This window comes from Epargyreus clarus, unplaced genomic scaffold (assembly GCF_041222505.1).
Source record: "Epargyreus clarus isolate Ecla_fem2 unplaced genomic scaffold, WU_Ecla_fem_2.2 ptg000011l, whole genome shotgun sequence".
NCBI classification, from domain to species: domain Eukaryota; kingdom Metazoa; phylum Arthropoda; class Insecta; order Lepidoptera; family Hesperiidae; genus Epargyreus; species Epargyreus clarus.
The window spans coordinates 1694634-1711343 of NW_027332219.1; the positions used below are offsets into that span (position 1 = coordinate 1694634).

Here is a 16710-nt window from a genome sequence, read left to right on the forward strand (position 1 = left end):
GATTCAAGGCGTTCGATGGTTTCCTAGTATCGATATAAAAAACAGTTTTTACCAAATATCGTTTAAGTAACCGTTTTTAAATAAAACTGTTAACGACATATCCACATCAACGTAAACCCTACACTGCTAATAACACACACACACACACACTGTTGAAACGAAAGGGGAATTACCAACAACTTCGAAACGACACCAGAAAACTCAACAAAAAGCGTGCAACTCAACACAACTATCGCACTCAACTCAACAATCTGATACGACATTTGTGAAGCGGGTCCCGATAAACTTCCGCACGATCGCGTTACAAATGTCGTATGAACAACATTACTATAGCGTATTAAGGGTTGAACACATATACAGTCTTTATATTTAGTTTTTTTTTTTATAATATAGAAGTAGCAGACGAGCATGCAGTCCACCTGATGGTAAGTGGGTACTGCCGCCCATGTACATTTGTAATCAACCCCAGATAGGATTTGATATTCCTACCTGAGGTCGGCCACAGATGCGCCGCCTACCCCTGAGGACTAAGTTGGAACGCCTCGAAAAAGTCTGTCTTTCTTACCACACCCTTCAAACCGGAACACAGCAGCGCCTAACACTGCTGTTATTAGGCAGAAAAAGGTGTGGCGGAGTCGAACCACAAAGGGTTCTACCACCTTCAACCTTCTCGTACTTTTTATTCATATTGAATTATAGAGGGTGTGTTTATATTTAAATAATATTATTCTCGTATATATTTTTATATATTCAGTATAGGCAACGTTTGTACTTCACTTAGCCTAAAAGCATGATTAAAAGAACATTTTATGTTGAGTAATCCGATTAGGTTTATCTTGAAACTAATGAAAGTAGTAAAGAAAATTAGCTTCTCTACTAGAGAGTTACTTCTATTAGAGAAGTTAACTAAAGGGCTAATATAACTTTACATGAAGGTTACGTAAGCCCGTGTAAATCTTAAAAGCACTATTATCAGAACTAAGTTGGAACGTCTCATACGCTCTTAACAAGTAGCTTTGTTTATGATTAGAGTAGGAAAAGATCATGCAATCAATGTTGAGTACTACCGCCCATAAAGTCAATCTTGGATGCTTTGCCAATCCTGAAATCTAAGATGGACACCTCATATTGCAGATCTGCCTTATTTTAGAATTACATATGGCGGTGGGACCTCTGCTCTAAGCTTACTCGTTCTACCCATAGATTAGTAAAGATGCTTCGCCGCCTTGAAATTGAATGAAGCCACAAACGGCTTATTAGTAGGTTCTTTTTTTGAATTCTTGACAAATAAAAACATTTTTAGAGAAAATTTACGAATAAATAACTAATACTGCGTAATTTACATAATAGATAAATAACTATTTCAAATATTTTAGGGACATTTTAGCACGGAGACGTGGCAAAACTTTTTTACGCAACTATTTCAATTCTCAAAACTGGGTACATTTTCTTGTTAGGAGTGAGTAATCTTAACTAATCTATGGTTCTACCACTCTTAAAAAAATATTAGTACACAAAAGACCGCGATAAAATATTCTACTAAAAGCGTAACCATCTTACAGCAGTGTGTACAACACTTTAAACATACAGGGTGTGTGTAAGTCGGTACACAATTTTAAGTTCGCATTCGCAAACTTGCGCGGGCTTATTTCGCGAATTTCACGCGCCATGAAACGCGAGTGACTGTGCAATAAAAGTTTGGGCACACTAGTTACAGGCTTTATACTTTGGAGAATTTCACAAACTATTTAATATACTTGCGTTGTTAGTTCATTCCGCTTCATAAAATTGATTTAAGTTTTATATAAATAACAGAGGAAGAACTTCTAAGTTGTGTTATAGAATTCTAGTTATAAAATTTTAAAATCTAAGCAAGCAGCCAATATTAAATTGGTTATCGTTAGTTTTAATTCGAGAATTCTCTTAAAAGTTTTCGAAAGGTATATAGTATTCACTGTCTTTGATTCTTCATTGCTCTAGTATGATTTAGATTATTTTATGCTTATCCGAAATCCATACCCGGCAATGGCAAAATAATACTGCATAATGTATATTTGAAGTATATAGATAGTGAACCTTTCGAAAAATACAATTTATTGTGCTGCACGCCGATATAATGCGGTGATTCTGCTCAAACATACAAAGGACACCAGGATAGATTCTAAAGCACACTACTAAATGTCAAATATTAATTCATACCTAGGTCTACGGAGGCAAATATTAGTATATCACCAGAATCCCCATCGAAACTCGCGAGAACAGTACCGACCTGTTGCTTATCACGCCCGACGCAATCGTCACGCGTCATTGCGTAATGCAAACGGCGTCTCAACTTATCATCGTTCCTTTCGTTTAGCTTCATTTTCGTTTTTGCTGTTTCGTATCAAGTATTCACTTAAACAAATATAACCTTAAAAATATCTGAGACGATGTAAGTGTAGTGTATTAGTAAGTACCCTCATAATTAGACACTAAACATAGATACGAGTACTAGTATGACGTGCGGTAGTGGTGCGCATCTGGCGACATCGAGTTAGCTGTCAGTTGGTCTGGTACGTCACTCTTAGTGTGGACGTCGTGCGGGTAGGACATTAGTGAACCGATTTGTATTATATTTGTACTAACCGAACCAGTACAGTAAGCATTACATATATATATTTTTCAACAATTTTCAAAAAATATATAAATCAATTAAACAAAAATAAACACCCCTAGTATTAGGTGATACATTTCAAATCGACAAGTTCCTAACACCCCTATTGCAAAAAGAACAATATATTTTTTTACCTTGTACTTTTAATGTTTTTCCCTGAACCGAATTCACGGAGGACCAAAATTATTTAACGGTTTTATTTGTTTAAATGACATTCACATAGCCCCTGCAGTCCTGTTAAAAATAACCTTATAAATACAATAATGCTCTTTTCGTACCGAGTAAGAGGCTAGATTTATACTTTTCCGTCTTTTACTTACAAGCTATGTATACTCCGCGCCAAAGTTCTAGTCCGCTCTGAAGTTGTTGCGCGCAGGTTTAGTTAGCATATACTCCGTAACGGAAGCACACTAACGCAACTACGTTCACGAGAGCAGCGAAGGTTGCCGGGGGGATCCCGCGTTGTCTTCGTCTCGCTAATATCTACAATAGGCTATTGCAACGCGACTCGTTTCTATATTCGGAGCGGACTAGCAGTTTGGCGCGGACTCTACATTAAAAATAATACAGCTACTCACCACAGTGATGGGATACGCTGGGTTGATGATGGTGTAGAGTAGGATGTGGTTCGGGCGCGCGGGCGGCTCGCGCTTGCGCCGCGGCTCGCCCGCCATATAATTGTTGCCATTGCTCTGTGAACAAACAAAATTATTGTTATTATAATCATATTAAAAAGCAGTGATAGCCTAGTGGTTAAGAAACTCGGCTTCGTGATCAACGGGTTCCGAGGTTTAAGTCCCAGGCAGGCACCTGTGACTTTTCAGAGTTGTGTGCGTATTACAAATTAATTATCACCTGAGATATTTAAAAAATTTTTTTTCAAAGTTATGTGAAGTCTACCAATACGCACTTCGCCAGTGCGGTGGACTATGGCCTAATCCTTCTCATTCTGAGCGGAGACCCGTGTCCAGCAGTGGGACAGTAATGGGTTGATGATGATAATCATATTTACGTTCCGCCAGCGACATACGAGTAGTTCGCGTGGAATTTATGTTGTAATTTAAATAGATATGCATAATGTGGTAAATTTAAGCCTAAAAAATATATGAAATTAAAAATATAAACTGGCGCATAATTTTATACACAACACAATTTACAAAACCGTGATATTTTTAAGCACCAAAAATATGTTAAATATGCACCGTCTTCTTTTAAAGGCCATTTTAACGAAGTCCCCGTACGATAAAACAACAATTATACATTCACAATTTTATTTTTGAACAAAACTGAAGACAGAAAAAATAATAATATTTCATATATCTTTCTTTACTATTTTCAAAAGTGTACTTTCATTTTTACTTCCATTCCTTCATTTTCGTTATACACAAAACCTCACTTATCCATACTTCCTACGTCGAGACTCTCCAACAAACACTCGAGCGTCCACTGTCCCCGCCGCACACGACGTATGGAAAGTAATGGAACTGTCTTCACTCCAATAGCGAAACTGTCACGCGAACATGTTATAGAAAATAATGGACTTCTAGAATAAATTCTAAAGAGAGATTCCGTTCTGGTATGCAGACAAGAAGAAGGGTTACCCTAATAGTGTAGTAAAAATCACAAGAGCCTTACAAGCCTAAGAGTTCTATGAAATAAATTGTCATAAATGTGTACAGTTTGTTTTGAAGATGGTAGATTATTTGTGGTTTGACTCCGGAGGCATCGCCGCCACACCTATTTATGTCTTATAACAGTGTTAATAACTATGATGTAATGGCTTTGGTAAAGGAGGCGTTATCTAAGGCGTTCCAACTTGGTTCTCAGGGGGTTGCTACGCATCTGTACCAGACTTCATGCAGGACTAAACTTATTTGGGATTATTTACAAATGTCCATGGGCGACAGTTGCAACTTACTATCAGACGAACTGTATGATTTTTGTTACTTCAATATAATAAAAAACACCCTACATCGGTCAACGATCCTAATGACGAAGCTGATATAAACATATTGTAAAATATAACTCACGATATAAAAACAAATCGAAATGTACATCAAAACAACTCAACTAACTGCAGACGAGTTAATCTAACAACAAGATTAGCTGAAACAAGTCTTGTTCCACATCCCACTAAACATTCAGAGTCGAGACGGAGATTACCCAGTTGAGTTGTAATACAAATCACAATACAAGAAATTACCACGAAGCTACACCACAATACTACTAATGAGCTTATAGACAAACACAAAACCGAGACCTCAACAGAGAACTAACAAGACAACAAACAATGGGGTTGCCTGAAAACAGTGAAATTAATAGCAACTAACTATCTGACCAAACAGAGGCAATAAGACGATACGCTATGAATATTCATCATCACGATCCGCTTCGAGCGTAGGAGAACCCTATCAAGGTGTTGGACATGTTATGAGCGATAGCGATCTACTAATTAAATATGGATCTAATGAACACGCGTTACATACGGCTCAAGTCATGTAATAAATATTTGTACTGGAGCTGCAAATTGCAGGTGCAATTGTACTTACTTTTAAAGTTATACTAAGTAGGTATAATCCTAACTATATCATAAATGCGAATGTTCATTTGTTTGTTTGTTAGCTTGCTTGATACACTATCACGCTTTAACTAAATAACCGATTGTCATAAAATTATATACTAAGTTGTCAGAGGTTGAGAAAAGGACATAGGATACCTTTATCAAAAAAAAAATGTTTTGAGGGATAATTAAAAACCTCTGAATTCGAGCAAAGAGGCGGGCGGGAATGCTAGTTTAAAATATTATCTAAATTCTACAAATTTTAAATCTTTGAACAAGATTGAAATAATTCCAACTTTATGTCAAGTGTGAGCCTTTTAAATTGGATTTGAGCTGCAGCTGAATAACTCTCGTTACTTTAACGCAAGATTTTCATAGTGTCAGAAATTTCTGTTTAAAATCTCTTCTTAGTTTTAGAGCCCTGTATGTTTTCCTTATAAATTAAAATAAATCTGTAGAAGCTACTTCAGATTAGGTTGCCTGCAACCTGCAATGGTCATAACATAAAAAAGAAAAAGTCGAAAAAGAAAAGAGCGCTTTTTGTATTTTAAAATATGAAATGAATGTAGACTTTTTTTTTTTTTTTTTATAATATCAGAGTAGCAGACGAGCTTGCAGTCCACCTGATGGTAAGTGGCTACTGCCGCCCATGGACATTTGTAATCAATCCCAGATAGGATTTGATATTCCTACCTGAGGTCGGCCACAGATGCGCCGCTACCCCTGAGGACTAAGATGGAACGCCTCGGAAAAGTCTGTCTCCCTTACCACACCCTTCAAACCGGAACACAGCAGCGCCTAACACTGCTGTTATTAGGTAGAAATAGGTGTGGCGGTGGTGCCGCCGGAGTCGAACCACAAAGGGTTCTACCACCTTCTAAACTAGACTATGAGGATATATCGGACCAAACAAACGCAATAAGGCGATAAGTATGAATATTCATCATCACGACTCCACTGCGAGCGTACGAGACTCCGATCAAGATTGAGCTCGATTCATAAGCGACAGCGTTTAATTAAAATCATTTACATAATAAGTAATTTCTGAAAATATTATTCCCGGTCCAAGAACGTGATATTCAAACAAAATTAATAAAATTTAGTGCGTTCGAGAACTTCGTATCAGAAGCGTGATAGTAATAATGCTAAATGGTGATACATTTACATCCGACTTTACAAAACGCAACAAGGCATCATAATATGAGTCTTGTCTTGTCTTGAAGTCTTGAGGTTATATCTGAAGCCAATCTAAATGCGTTTCCAATCCTGAGGACTAACATTACCGCCTCATTTAAATGAGACGGCATCACCTGCATGGCAATAGAAACTGCTGGTTGACTCAAACTATTTCTACCTTTGATATTTTAACCCGCCATCTCTCCCAACTTACACCGCCCGCGATACTATCTCATAAGAAAACGGGGAATGTAACACGGTCTCCGATCTAATTTAGTTAAAGCTCTAAATTCAGTGCACAACGAGCGGGGGATTTAAATATAGAGTGGGTTTCTTGCTAACTTAGCGGGTACCTAGTCATCAGATCCCCCGGATGAGTTAAGTTCGCTCTTATGAAACACGACAAGTTTCTCTATGAAGCAACTTCCTCTTGTTTACATTTTCAGTGTATACGAATAGTATAGATTTTTGACATATTAAAAATATTAATTACTAAACTTACTGTTAATCTCTTGTTCATCTTGTTCATCTGGCCATGAGACCAGTGGCGAATTAAGTTTATCGGAGGTCCAGGGGGGATAGGTTGAATGAGGCCCCCAGTCTAAGAAGTTTATGTAATTTTACAAGCTTTTACATTTTTTTTTATATTATAGGAGTAGCAGACGAGCATGCACTCCACCTGATGGTAAGAGGCTACTGCCGACCATGGACATCTTTAATCAACCCTAGATAGGATTAGATATTCCTACATGAGGTCGGCCACAAATGCGCCGCTACTCCTGAGGTCTAAGCTGGAACGTCTCCGAAAAGTATGTCTCCCTTACCACACCCTTCAAACCAGAACACAGCAGCGCCTAACACTGCTGTTATGAGGCAGAAATAGGTGCGGCGGAGGTGCCGCCCGAGTCAAACCAGTAAGGGTAATCAACATATAAAATATTCAAAGATAAAAACGAGACAATAAACAGTCTAACCCAGACAAACAAATACCCAAATATGTAAATAAGAATCCCAAAATCATTTCTGAAAATACAATTTGAATTATGCGCATAAGTGTGTCAGAAGTTGGTAGAAGCTAAATTTCCTCAACAGAGATACGTAGGACGATATCTCTTGCCTACATAGATTCACTATCTTAAGCTGGCAGACCGCGGAATTAGCTATTTCTAGGAATTACTACACAGAAATAAAGCAGCGTCATATACAATTGTACAAAATATGTATGTATGCACAATTGCTTATATTATTTTATCAACACTATTTTCTTTTAAATTATATTGGGTTAAGAGAATTGAATAAGGTAATTAATAAATTAATGGAATGAATCAACCATTCCTGTTTTATTATACAAAAAATAGGGATCGACCTGAACCTGATATGATCATGAACTTCGACAGCGTTATTCAAAACTACTAACAGCGTCATCTTTTGTAGAGTTGCGGAAAATTGCCACAGTCTTATTTTAAATAGTTATAAAATGTTTCACTTACACCTATTTCTGCTTCATAACAGCAGTGTTAAGCGCTGCTGTGTTCTGGTGTGTGTGGTAAGGGAGACATACTTTTCCGAGGCGTTCCAACTTAGTACTCAGGGGTAGCGGCGCATCTGTGGCCGACCTCAGGTAGGAATATCTAACCCTATCTGGGGTTGATCACAGATGTCCATGGGCGGCAGTAGCCACTTACCATCAGGTGGACTGCATGCTCGTCTGTTACTCCTATATTATATATATAAAAAAAAACTTATTTCAATTGTGAATTTATTTTTTTACATTCTAACAAAATTCCCAGATATATCAGTTGATAAACTCAAATGTTTCTACACTCTTCTTACCTTTAATTTGGAAAACAATAAATTAAGTAAATTATCCGTAGAGATCTTTGACAAGCGAGCAAATCAAATTCTGGAGTAATACGTAAGCACTGGAGCCTAACATGCGTTAATAATTACTGTACGACCCCGTCCCCTCAATTACGTGAAATTATTCAAATTGAACCCCTCGTCTTAACAGATTCGAGATAGAAAATCATCTGCATATTGTACGGCAGATGAAGTGTCTTAGATTTTAATACTACCTGTTATATGATTCTGTTTACAATTATTGATTAGACTAGAGAATAATTAAACTTAAACTTATGCTTAACATCAAAGAGGGAAAAGTCTCTCTCTTACTTGGGTCACATTCTACGACATCCACGTTATGAACATCTCCAGCTCATTATAATAGGCAAAATCGCAGGGAAAAGGCGAGTAGGCAGCATAAATGTATAACCTAAGTAAGATAGTATCAAATATCATTGTTAGGGAGAAGAAAAAAATCTTGGCTGTGAAATATTCGAGAGTGGAGCGGGATAGCAAGCGCAGTTCACTACTCGTATTTCGCCTCTCAAAAAACAGTGAGGGATTTAGAAAGCTGATAGCCGACCTTCATTAGTTGGAGAGGCATCGCAAGAAGAAGAAGAAGAGGATAATTATAAAAACAAAAATCTGTCAACTTAAAACCATAGCCTGTGGTTACTCCCGCAATTTAGACGAATCCACCGATATGACATATGTTAATATTCATCATGCTGTTTGAGCTGTAGGTCGTGCAAAAGAATGAGACATACGCATATACACTCGGAGAACATTACCCTCTGCAGTCGATTAAAAACACATCGTACCTCATTTATATAAAGTTACTAGCTGACCCAGCAAGCGTTGTGTTGCCATATAAATAAAAAATGTTAAAGGTGAACAACCCTTATCACTTAGGGGTATGAAAAATAGACAGTAGCCGATTCTCAGACCTACTGAATATGAATATAAAATTTGGTGAAAATCGGTAAAGCCGTTTCGGAGGAGTACGGTAACTAACATTGTTACACGAGAATTTTATATATAAGATTATAGGTATGTATATTTAAACCGTACAGTAAATACTAGTTTTCCTCGACATAGAACAGTTTTCATTATAAAAAGGCTCATTATTATTTGAACATATTTATTTCACGATGCTAAAATGACCAATGAGCGTCGGTCTACCACAATTGGGCACTGCCCCACATATACGTGTGTAATCAATACTAAATACGTTTTTGGTTCTATTTGAGGTCAGCCAAAGATCACTAAAAAGGGAAGACAACACCTCGTGGATTATTAACTAATCTTGCACGTGTCTAATATAAACGCAATGATAGATTACATAAATACGATCATATCCTTTTTTATCCAAAACGATACAGAATATTATATGTTTTTTTCAACCGTCTCAAAGATTCTTCATTGTAGATTGTTCCTTTCAATGTGCGTTACATGTGTATTTTACGAAATCTTTTGGTCTTAGCTCTTGCATTAGGCAATTTGACATAACCTTATTCTTGAGAAGTCTATTTTTTTTCTTCCCACATCCTAGTAGTATCTCATACTCCGCTGAAACAAATCCCGTATGCACTCACCCCTATCTACTGTCGTTCAGATCTCACATGCGATTGGGGAATCATTACTAAACCCCGATTTTGCTTACGCAGATACCCATCTTACCGGCCTCATGTTGCCTTGTGCCACCGACATGTGAACTAGCTGAGCTATGGACGTTTGTCAAATAATCAAAAGAATTGCTCGATCTTCATTGCTTAGCTTAGATCTACAGAGATAAGCTAGGTAAGTAAGTTATGTTTTTTATGTGGAAGGAGGTGAGCTAAGAATTGGAGCTACAGGTATGAGCTACTCGCGATCAGTGTAGCTTTTTTATATATACATTTTTATAGCTCGGTTTTAAATACAAATCAAACGAGCTTGTCCACCTGATATTACGAGCCTTCTGCCACCCATTTAGATCGGTAATCGATCCCAGATAAGATTAGAGCCGTATCTGAGATCGGTCTTAGATGCGTTGTTATCCCTGGGGACTAAGGCGAATCGTCTCGGATAAATATGTCTCCCCTACCACACTATTCTAACCAGAAAACACAGCAGCGCATAACATTGCTGTAATTAGGCAGAAATAGATATGGATATAGTGGCCAAAGATTCGATCGACAAAGGGTTCTATCACCATCTTCTACATCTTCCTCGCTCCGCCACGACCTCGCAAATCTCGCACTCTCTTGTGGTAAGACACCCTAACACGAAATTAGCTTACCCAAGGGATTACAGGGATGTGGGAGGGAGGGCGTGTCTTAAACCTTAATCCTACACGTAATACGTTCTTGTAACTAGTTTAGACGGTGTTTGTTTAACTAAGCAGCGTTCTATTCATAAGGAATGAATGAATGAACGGATTTGGAGTGAATGAATGATGGAATCATTCTTGATATTTTTAACGTGAATATTATAAAGAATGAGAGTACTGTAAGAAATGGATTTAATACACAAGAGTTAAAGGTAGACCCTACGCGTTTCGTCCGTGGCGACATCTAAACGGGAGCGTTTCCTTCTTCAAAGGGTGTGGTAATGCGAATGCACTTGCTCGAAGCACTTCAACTACGATCTCAGCGGTGGCAACGCGGCTATACCCGACCTCAGGAAGGTCTTCAACTTAAGAGTTTATAATTGATTAGCTTCGCTAGAGTTTATAGTTGATCCTTCGAAAACTATACTTTTTCAATTAAAATATACCCTATATCTTAGTCTAAACCTCTGACAACGTGTGCACAAATTTTGATACTGATGATACTGATGTTAATCAACTGATTATACTACATAACTATGTAGTCAAGGTGTGAAAGAATAACAAGCAAGCAATCACATTCGCATTTATAATATTAGTTACGATGTCCAATCGCGGCAAAAAAATATCAGGTGCTTTTTACTTCATTGTCAAACAAAATAGTATGACAGTTGCTCTGTCACAACCAGTTCTAGACATCTAAGACAAGAGTACAGTAACCGTGGAAAACGCATACAAGTACTAGTACCAACATTAAAATTTCCCGCTAAAGTCACATAAATGAAAACGTAAACTCACATTGTTACACATTTCATAGCGTGAGGATGAGTTATTTCGACTATTATCTTTTACTACAATTCGCTGTAACTACTGGGGTTAAGGCGAAGTGAGTACGAACAAAGAACCGAAATGTACTACGACAATGCTGTCTATTACTGCGTAGTTAGACCGTGGCTGCTGCACTGTGACACTTCTAATGGCTTTAATTATAAATTATACATAAATAGATTTATTTATTTATTGCAAAATACACACACAACTTACAACAAAATATAAGCAATATGTGATGCCCGGAGAGGGTGTCGCAAAATACTAGAAGTAGCAGCATTAATTTACATTAGGTTACATTTCCATGATAAATATAGCACAACATACAATTACAGTTCATTTTTTATATTAATTGTACACGTCAAAGATTCGTCATTCTATTGAGTTGTCAAGTATAAATTATAAGTAACACACTTAAGCGATTTCAATTATTTTTGAGTGCATGTATGTGAATGATTAAGATGTTGCAAAGATCTAAGACGGGATCTTATATTAATAGCAATGTTTTATGAAAAATGTGGGGAGATTACGATTCGTACGGCGCCACGATTTGAAAACGAAATGAAAGAATAAAATTTTTCGATATCTCGCTTAGTTTCCGAGATATCGAGGCTTAAAAATCGAAAAAATTGAAAAAAAAATTTTTCACTTTTTTTAACATATTTTCATAGATTTTTTACTTTAGGTTAGGTTAGGTAAAATCGTGCCAAAAATGTTATGAATGACAAAATTAACTTGACACACATTGGAAGTACTACCATATCTATTTCCGCCTAATAGCAGTAGTAAATGCTGCTGTAGTCCGTTTTGAAGGTGTGGTAAGAGAGACATACTTTTCCGAGGCGTTCCAGATCAGTCCTCAGATAAGTCTCCAATTCTATCTGGGGATACACTGCATGCTCATTTGTTTTTAATATAAAAAACATGATAATTTCAACAAGACATCCCCTTAACAGCACTAAGCCTTACCTTATTTGAATTTCCCGCACCAATGCCTTATACCAATCTTGCAGTACGTAACACAATGCAATTTTATCTCTATTCCCCACGGCATAAAACTCGTTTTACCATCACCGTCTATTTTCATATGTTCTTTTAAAAGTGTATCCTTCGACAATATATCGTTCTAGGAAAATTGGTTTTAACACAAAAGGTATAAGGTATACTTTGGAGAGTGCACACAACATGCGCTTTGTTGAAGATTGTTATAAAAGATAACCAGCTATCTTAGTTCTATTTAAAGGACCGTGTTACAGAATATAGAGAAAAGGTCAATAGGGCCCTTTGTGTGCTATGACAATGCATACAATAACTACGCTGGGTGGTTGAAATGTCTTACACACAATAACCATTATTTATTTATAACTGATGACCCGGTGATCTTCCTACCACCTAACAATTGGCCAAGTATAAGTCGAACTTGCAGAAAGGTTCAGTACCACAAGCATTTTAATTTTTTTTTAATTTTTAGTATTTGTTGTTATAGCGGCCACCGTTATACTTACTTGTACATACCATAGATTAGTAAAGATACTTCGCCGCCTTGAAATTTAATGAAGCCACAAACGGCTTATTAGTAAGTTCTTTTTTTGAATTCTTGACAAATAAAAACATTTTTAGAGAAAATTTACGAATAAATAACTAATACTGCGTAATTTACATACTAAATAAATAATTATTTCAATTATTTTAGGGACATTTTAGCACGAAGACGTGGCAAAACTTTTTTACGCAACTATGTCAATTCTCAAAAATGGGTACGTTTTCTTGTTAGGAGTGAGTAATCTTTACTTATCTATGGTACATACATACTTTGTAAGAATTTCAAGTGTTTATCCATTATGGACTTACAGTTCAGGAGATAGAGCCTTGTGACTTTGGAGACGGAAACATAAAAATGATTTGATTGTAACTCTAAGTGACTGTCAATACTGAGCTCCACAGATTCACCTGTTTTAAAAAAATGTCTACTTATATAACATTCAATGTACATACATCAATACATAATATAAAGACATGCCGCTGTAAACATTTCTGTATAACTATTTATAATAAACAATACTGCCATACATAGAGGACATAATAGAGAGCAGCTAATTCTGCTTCAATTCAAAATCTCATCATCGTTCAGGATATTGCCAGCAATATGCCTTAAACCCTTATAATCCTAACATACAGAATACATACAAAATAATGTACAGTGAGCTTCAATCCATTACACAGAAATTGAAACAAAAAGCTTAATGTTTTATTCTTTACACCGACAAGAGATAATGCAGCATCGCGCGCGGCAAAGCGGAGCGCCGACAGACGGATGATAAATACTATCTTCGTTAATATTCCGCTGCAACTTCACTTTTAATGTGTCACCCATATAACTTAGGTTGGAGTAGGTTATGCTTTTTAATTTAGAACAGCTTTAACAACAATGTAACATGTTTATTTTATAAAAAGCCATGTAAATATAGGAGCAGTTGCGGAGATGTTGTATGCATTAGATTATGGTATGACATAGTTAGACATCTGTAATCAACCTGAGGTCAGCAATAGATGCGCCGCTACTCTTGAGGACTAAGCTGAAACTCACAAGTAAAGTATGTAGTGTAGTATATACACAGCAGAATACAGCAGGGCTTAATAGTGGTGTTATTAGACAGAAATAGGATATATGCAGAATGAGGGCGGTACCTTCGGAGTCTAAACACAAAGTTTTTTAGCACCTTCGAAATACATGTACCTACATTCGAACATACACTGCTCGAAGCCTTCTACTTTAAAAATGTATTTATAAAGCACTATGAAAATTAGTCTTTGGCTTCCTGATTAGAAATAATGAAACACCTGTTTCAACCTTGGGATAGTCAACCTCTAAGTAGAGGACAACAGCTAGTTAAACATATGACACATTATACGAAAAGTTTTAATTCGCGTAAAATTAGTTTGCAACTAATAACCAAATGGACCCAATTTTTCGGGAGTCAGTTAAAAATATTTCAATGTAAGTTAATTAAACCGACCAATTCCGGTGCGAACGTACAAAAAAGGGAATCCGCAAAAAACAAATGACCATTCGGATTTAACATCAACGACATTCATAAACAAATTCAATTAACCCCGCGCCGTAAAACCTTTTTTGCATAAACGCGTAACAACCCTTTGTTATTGTTGAAAATATTTACATACATACATATACTGGAACGCGTACAGAGTAGGTGCTTTCCTAACGAACACGTGATACAAATTAACTCGGCGCAAAAAATGTATACATCATCAACTGTCAAAAACATAGCCGGCAAAGGGGGGTGACGGATATTAATCACTCACATTGTACGCGCACGCACGAGCGGGGGGGAATGTTGTGACGCGCTGCGGCGTGCGGCTGCGGCTCGGTACTTTTTTTATAATATAGGAGTAGCAGACGAGCATGCAGTCGACCTGATGGTAAGTGGCTACTGCCGCCCATGGACATCTGTAATCAACCCCAGATAGGATTAGATATTCCTACCTGAGGTCGGCCACAGACGCGCCTTCAAAACGGAACACAGCAGCGCTTAACACTGCTGTAATTAGGTAGAAATAGGTGTGGCGGTGGTGCCGCCGGAGTCGAACCACAGAGGGTTCTACCACCTGAAAAATTAATTTACTGAATTAATTCGCTACATTCTTTTCCCGACCCGTGTGACACGATAAAGGGACGCGCGTGATGGCGTTAACACATCGCAACTGGAAAACCGCTGTAGGAAATAGGAATACATCCGTATATTTTTTAAGTTATTAATTAATAAAAAAGAATTGTTTTTCATTCACAAATCCACATTCACATTCCCTGTGTTTAGGGTGTCACGGAGTTGATATATGCGTGTTGTACAATGATAAATACAAACGACCACATCGAAAACAAAAATCTAAATCCAACATTTGCATATCTGCCCAACGGAATATTAAAACGGAGTTTTCATAAATATATGTCTATTTGTAGCAGCCACTCTTGGTAATCGCTATTGGATTTTGCTGTCTCTGCATTTAGATCTGCTATTTTGGACTTTAAATAGCAGTCTATTTTTTATATAAACTGATCATTGAAATAGCTAGATCGACTTCTATGAACCTTGCTTATATTCGGACTTCAAACAGAGAATAACATATCACTACGAGCGCAAAATTTTAAATTTGAAGGTGGTAGATTCCTCTTTCCTTCGACCTCGGCGGCACCAGTGCCACACCTATTTCTGCCTAATAATAACAGCGATAAACGCTGCTGTGTTTTGGTTTGAAGGGAGACAATATTTAACCGAGGCATTCCAGCTTAGTTGTCAAGAGTAACGCCACATCTGTAGCCGACTTTCTAATATTATCTGGGGTTGATGACAGATGTCTATGGGGGACAGTAGCCACTCACTATAATCATCATATATTATAAAAAATGAAATAAATAGGACGTACTTTGTCATTAAACTAGTAACATAACACTATTCCGAGGCGTTCCAGCTTAGTCCGCAGGGGTAGCAGCGCATCTGTGGCCGACCTCAGGTAGGAATATCTAATCCTATCTGGGGTTGATTACAGATGTCCATGGGCGGCATTAGCCACATACCATCAGGTGGACTGCATGCTCGTGTGCTACTCTTATATTATATAAAAAAAAACTTAAATGTTATGAATATTATTCACCCTCAAAATTATTCACAAATCCACAACACTAGCGCCATAATACACCTGAAGACAGACTTACAATGCGCGAATCCCCGTTGAAATAATTATCGCGACATCGTTCAAATTCACGGCTAATTAGCTAACAGTTATAGCAATTAGAAACTGGGGTAATGGTCCTAGGAATACGCGATGACATATGCTTTATTAATACGGGTGTGGAAATCTAAATTAGTCTAGGAGGACGGCAGCACCACCGCCACACCTATTTCTACCTAATAACAGCAGTGTTAGACGCTGCTGTGTTCCGGTTTGAAGGGTGTGGTAAGGGAGACAGACTTTTCCGAGGCGTTCCAGCTTAGTCCTCAGGGGTAGCAGCGCATCTGTGGCCGACCTCAGGTAGGAATATCTAATCCTATCTGGGGTTGATTACAGATGTCCATGGGCGGCAGTGGCCACTTACCATCAGGTGGACTGTATGCTCGTCTGCTACTCCTATATTATAAAAAAAGGAGACGGTTAGGAGTTTCACTTACGCTTCTGGAATTATTCACCAACCTAAGTGTTTACGAATTTTTTTGTAATTGTAAACGCGTGCAGTCTTCCTGATGGTGCGTGATCTCTGCCAGTATTGTCCAACTGTCATCAACTTAATATTGGATTAGAGGCCTACCTGAAGTCCAAAGTCCGTTG

At 37.5% G+C, this 16710-nt stretch overlaps 1 protein-coding gene across 4 annotated transcripts in view; it reads right to left on the reverse strand.

Annotated features, from left to right (window-relative positions):
* The window catches only part of sm (heterogeneous nuclear ribonucleoprotein L), a 474381-nt gene that overhangs the window by 315257 nt on the left and 142414 nt on the right, over positions 1-16710 (reverse strand). For all 4 annotated transcript variants that reach the window (XM_073077712.1, XM_073077709.1, XM_073077714.1 and 1 more), the window contains exon 2: positions 3232-3345. In XM_073077712.1, the coding sequence (XP_072933813.1) occupies positions 3232-3345 (114 nt within the window). The remainder of the gene's footprint in view (positions 1-3231; positions 3346-16710) is intronic.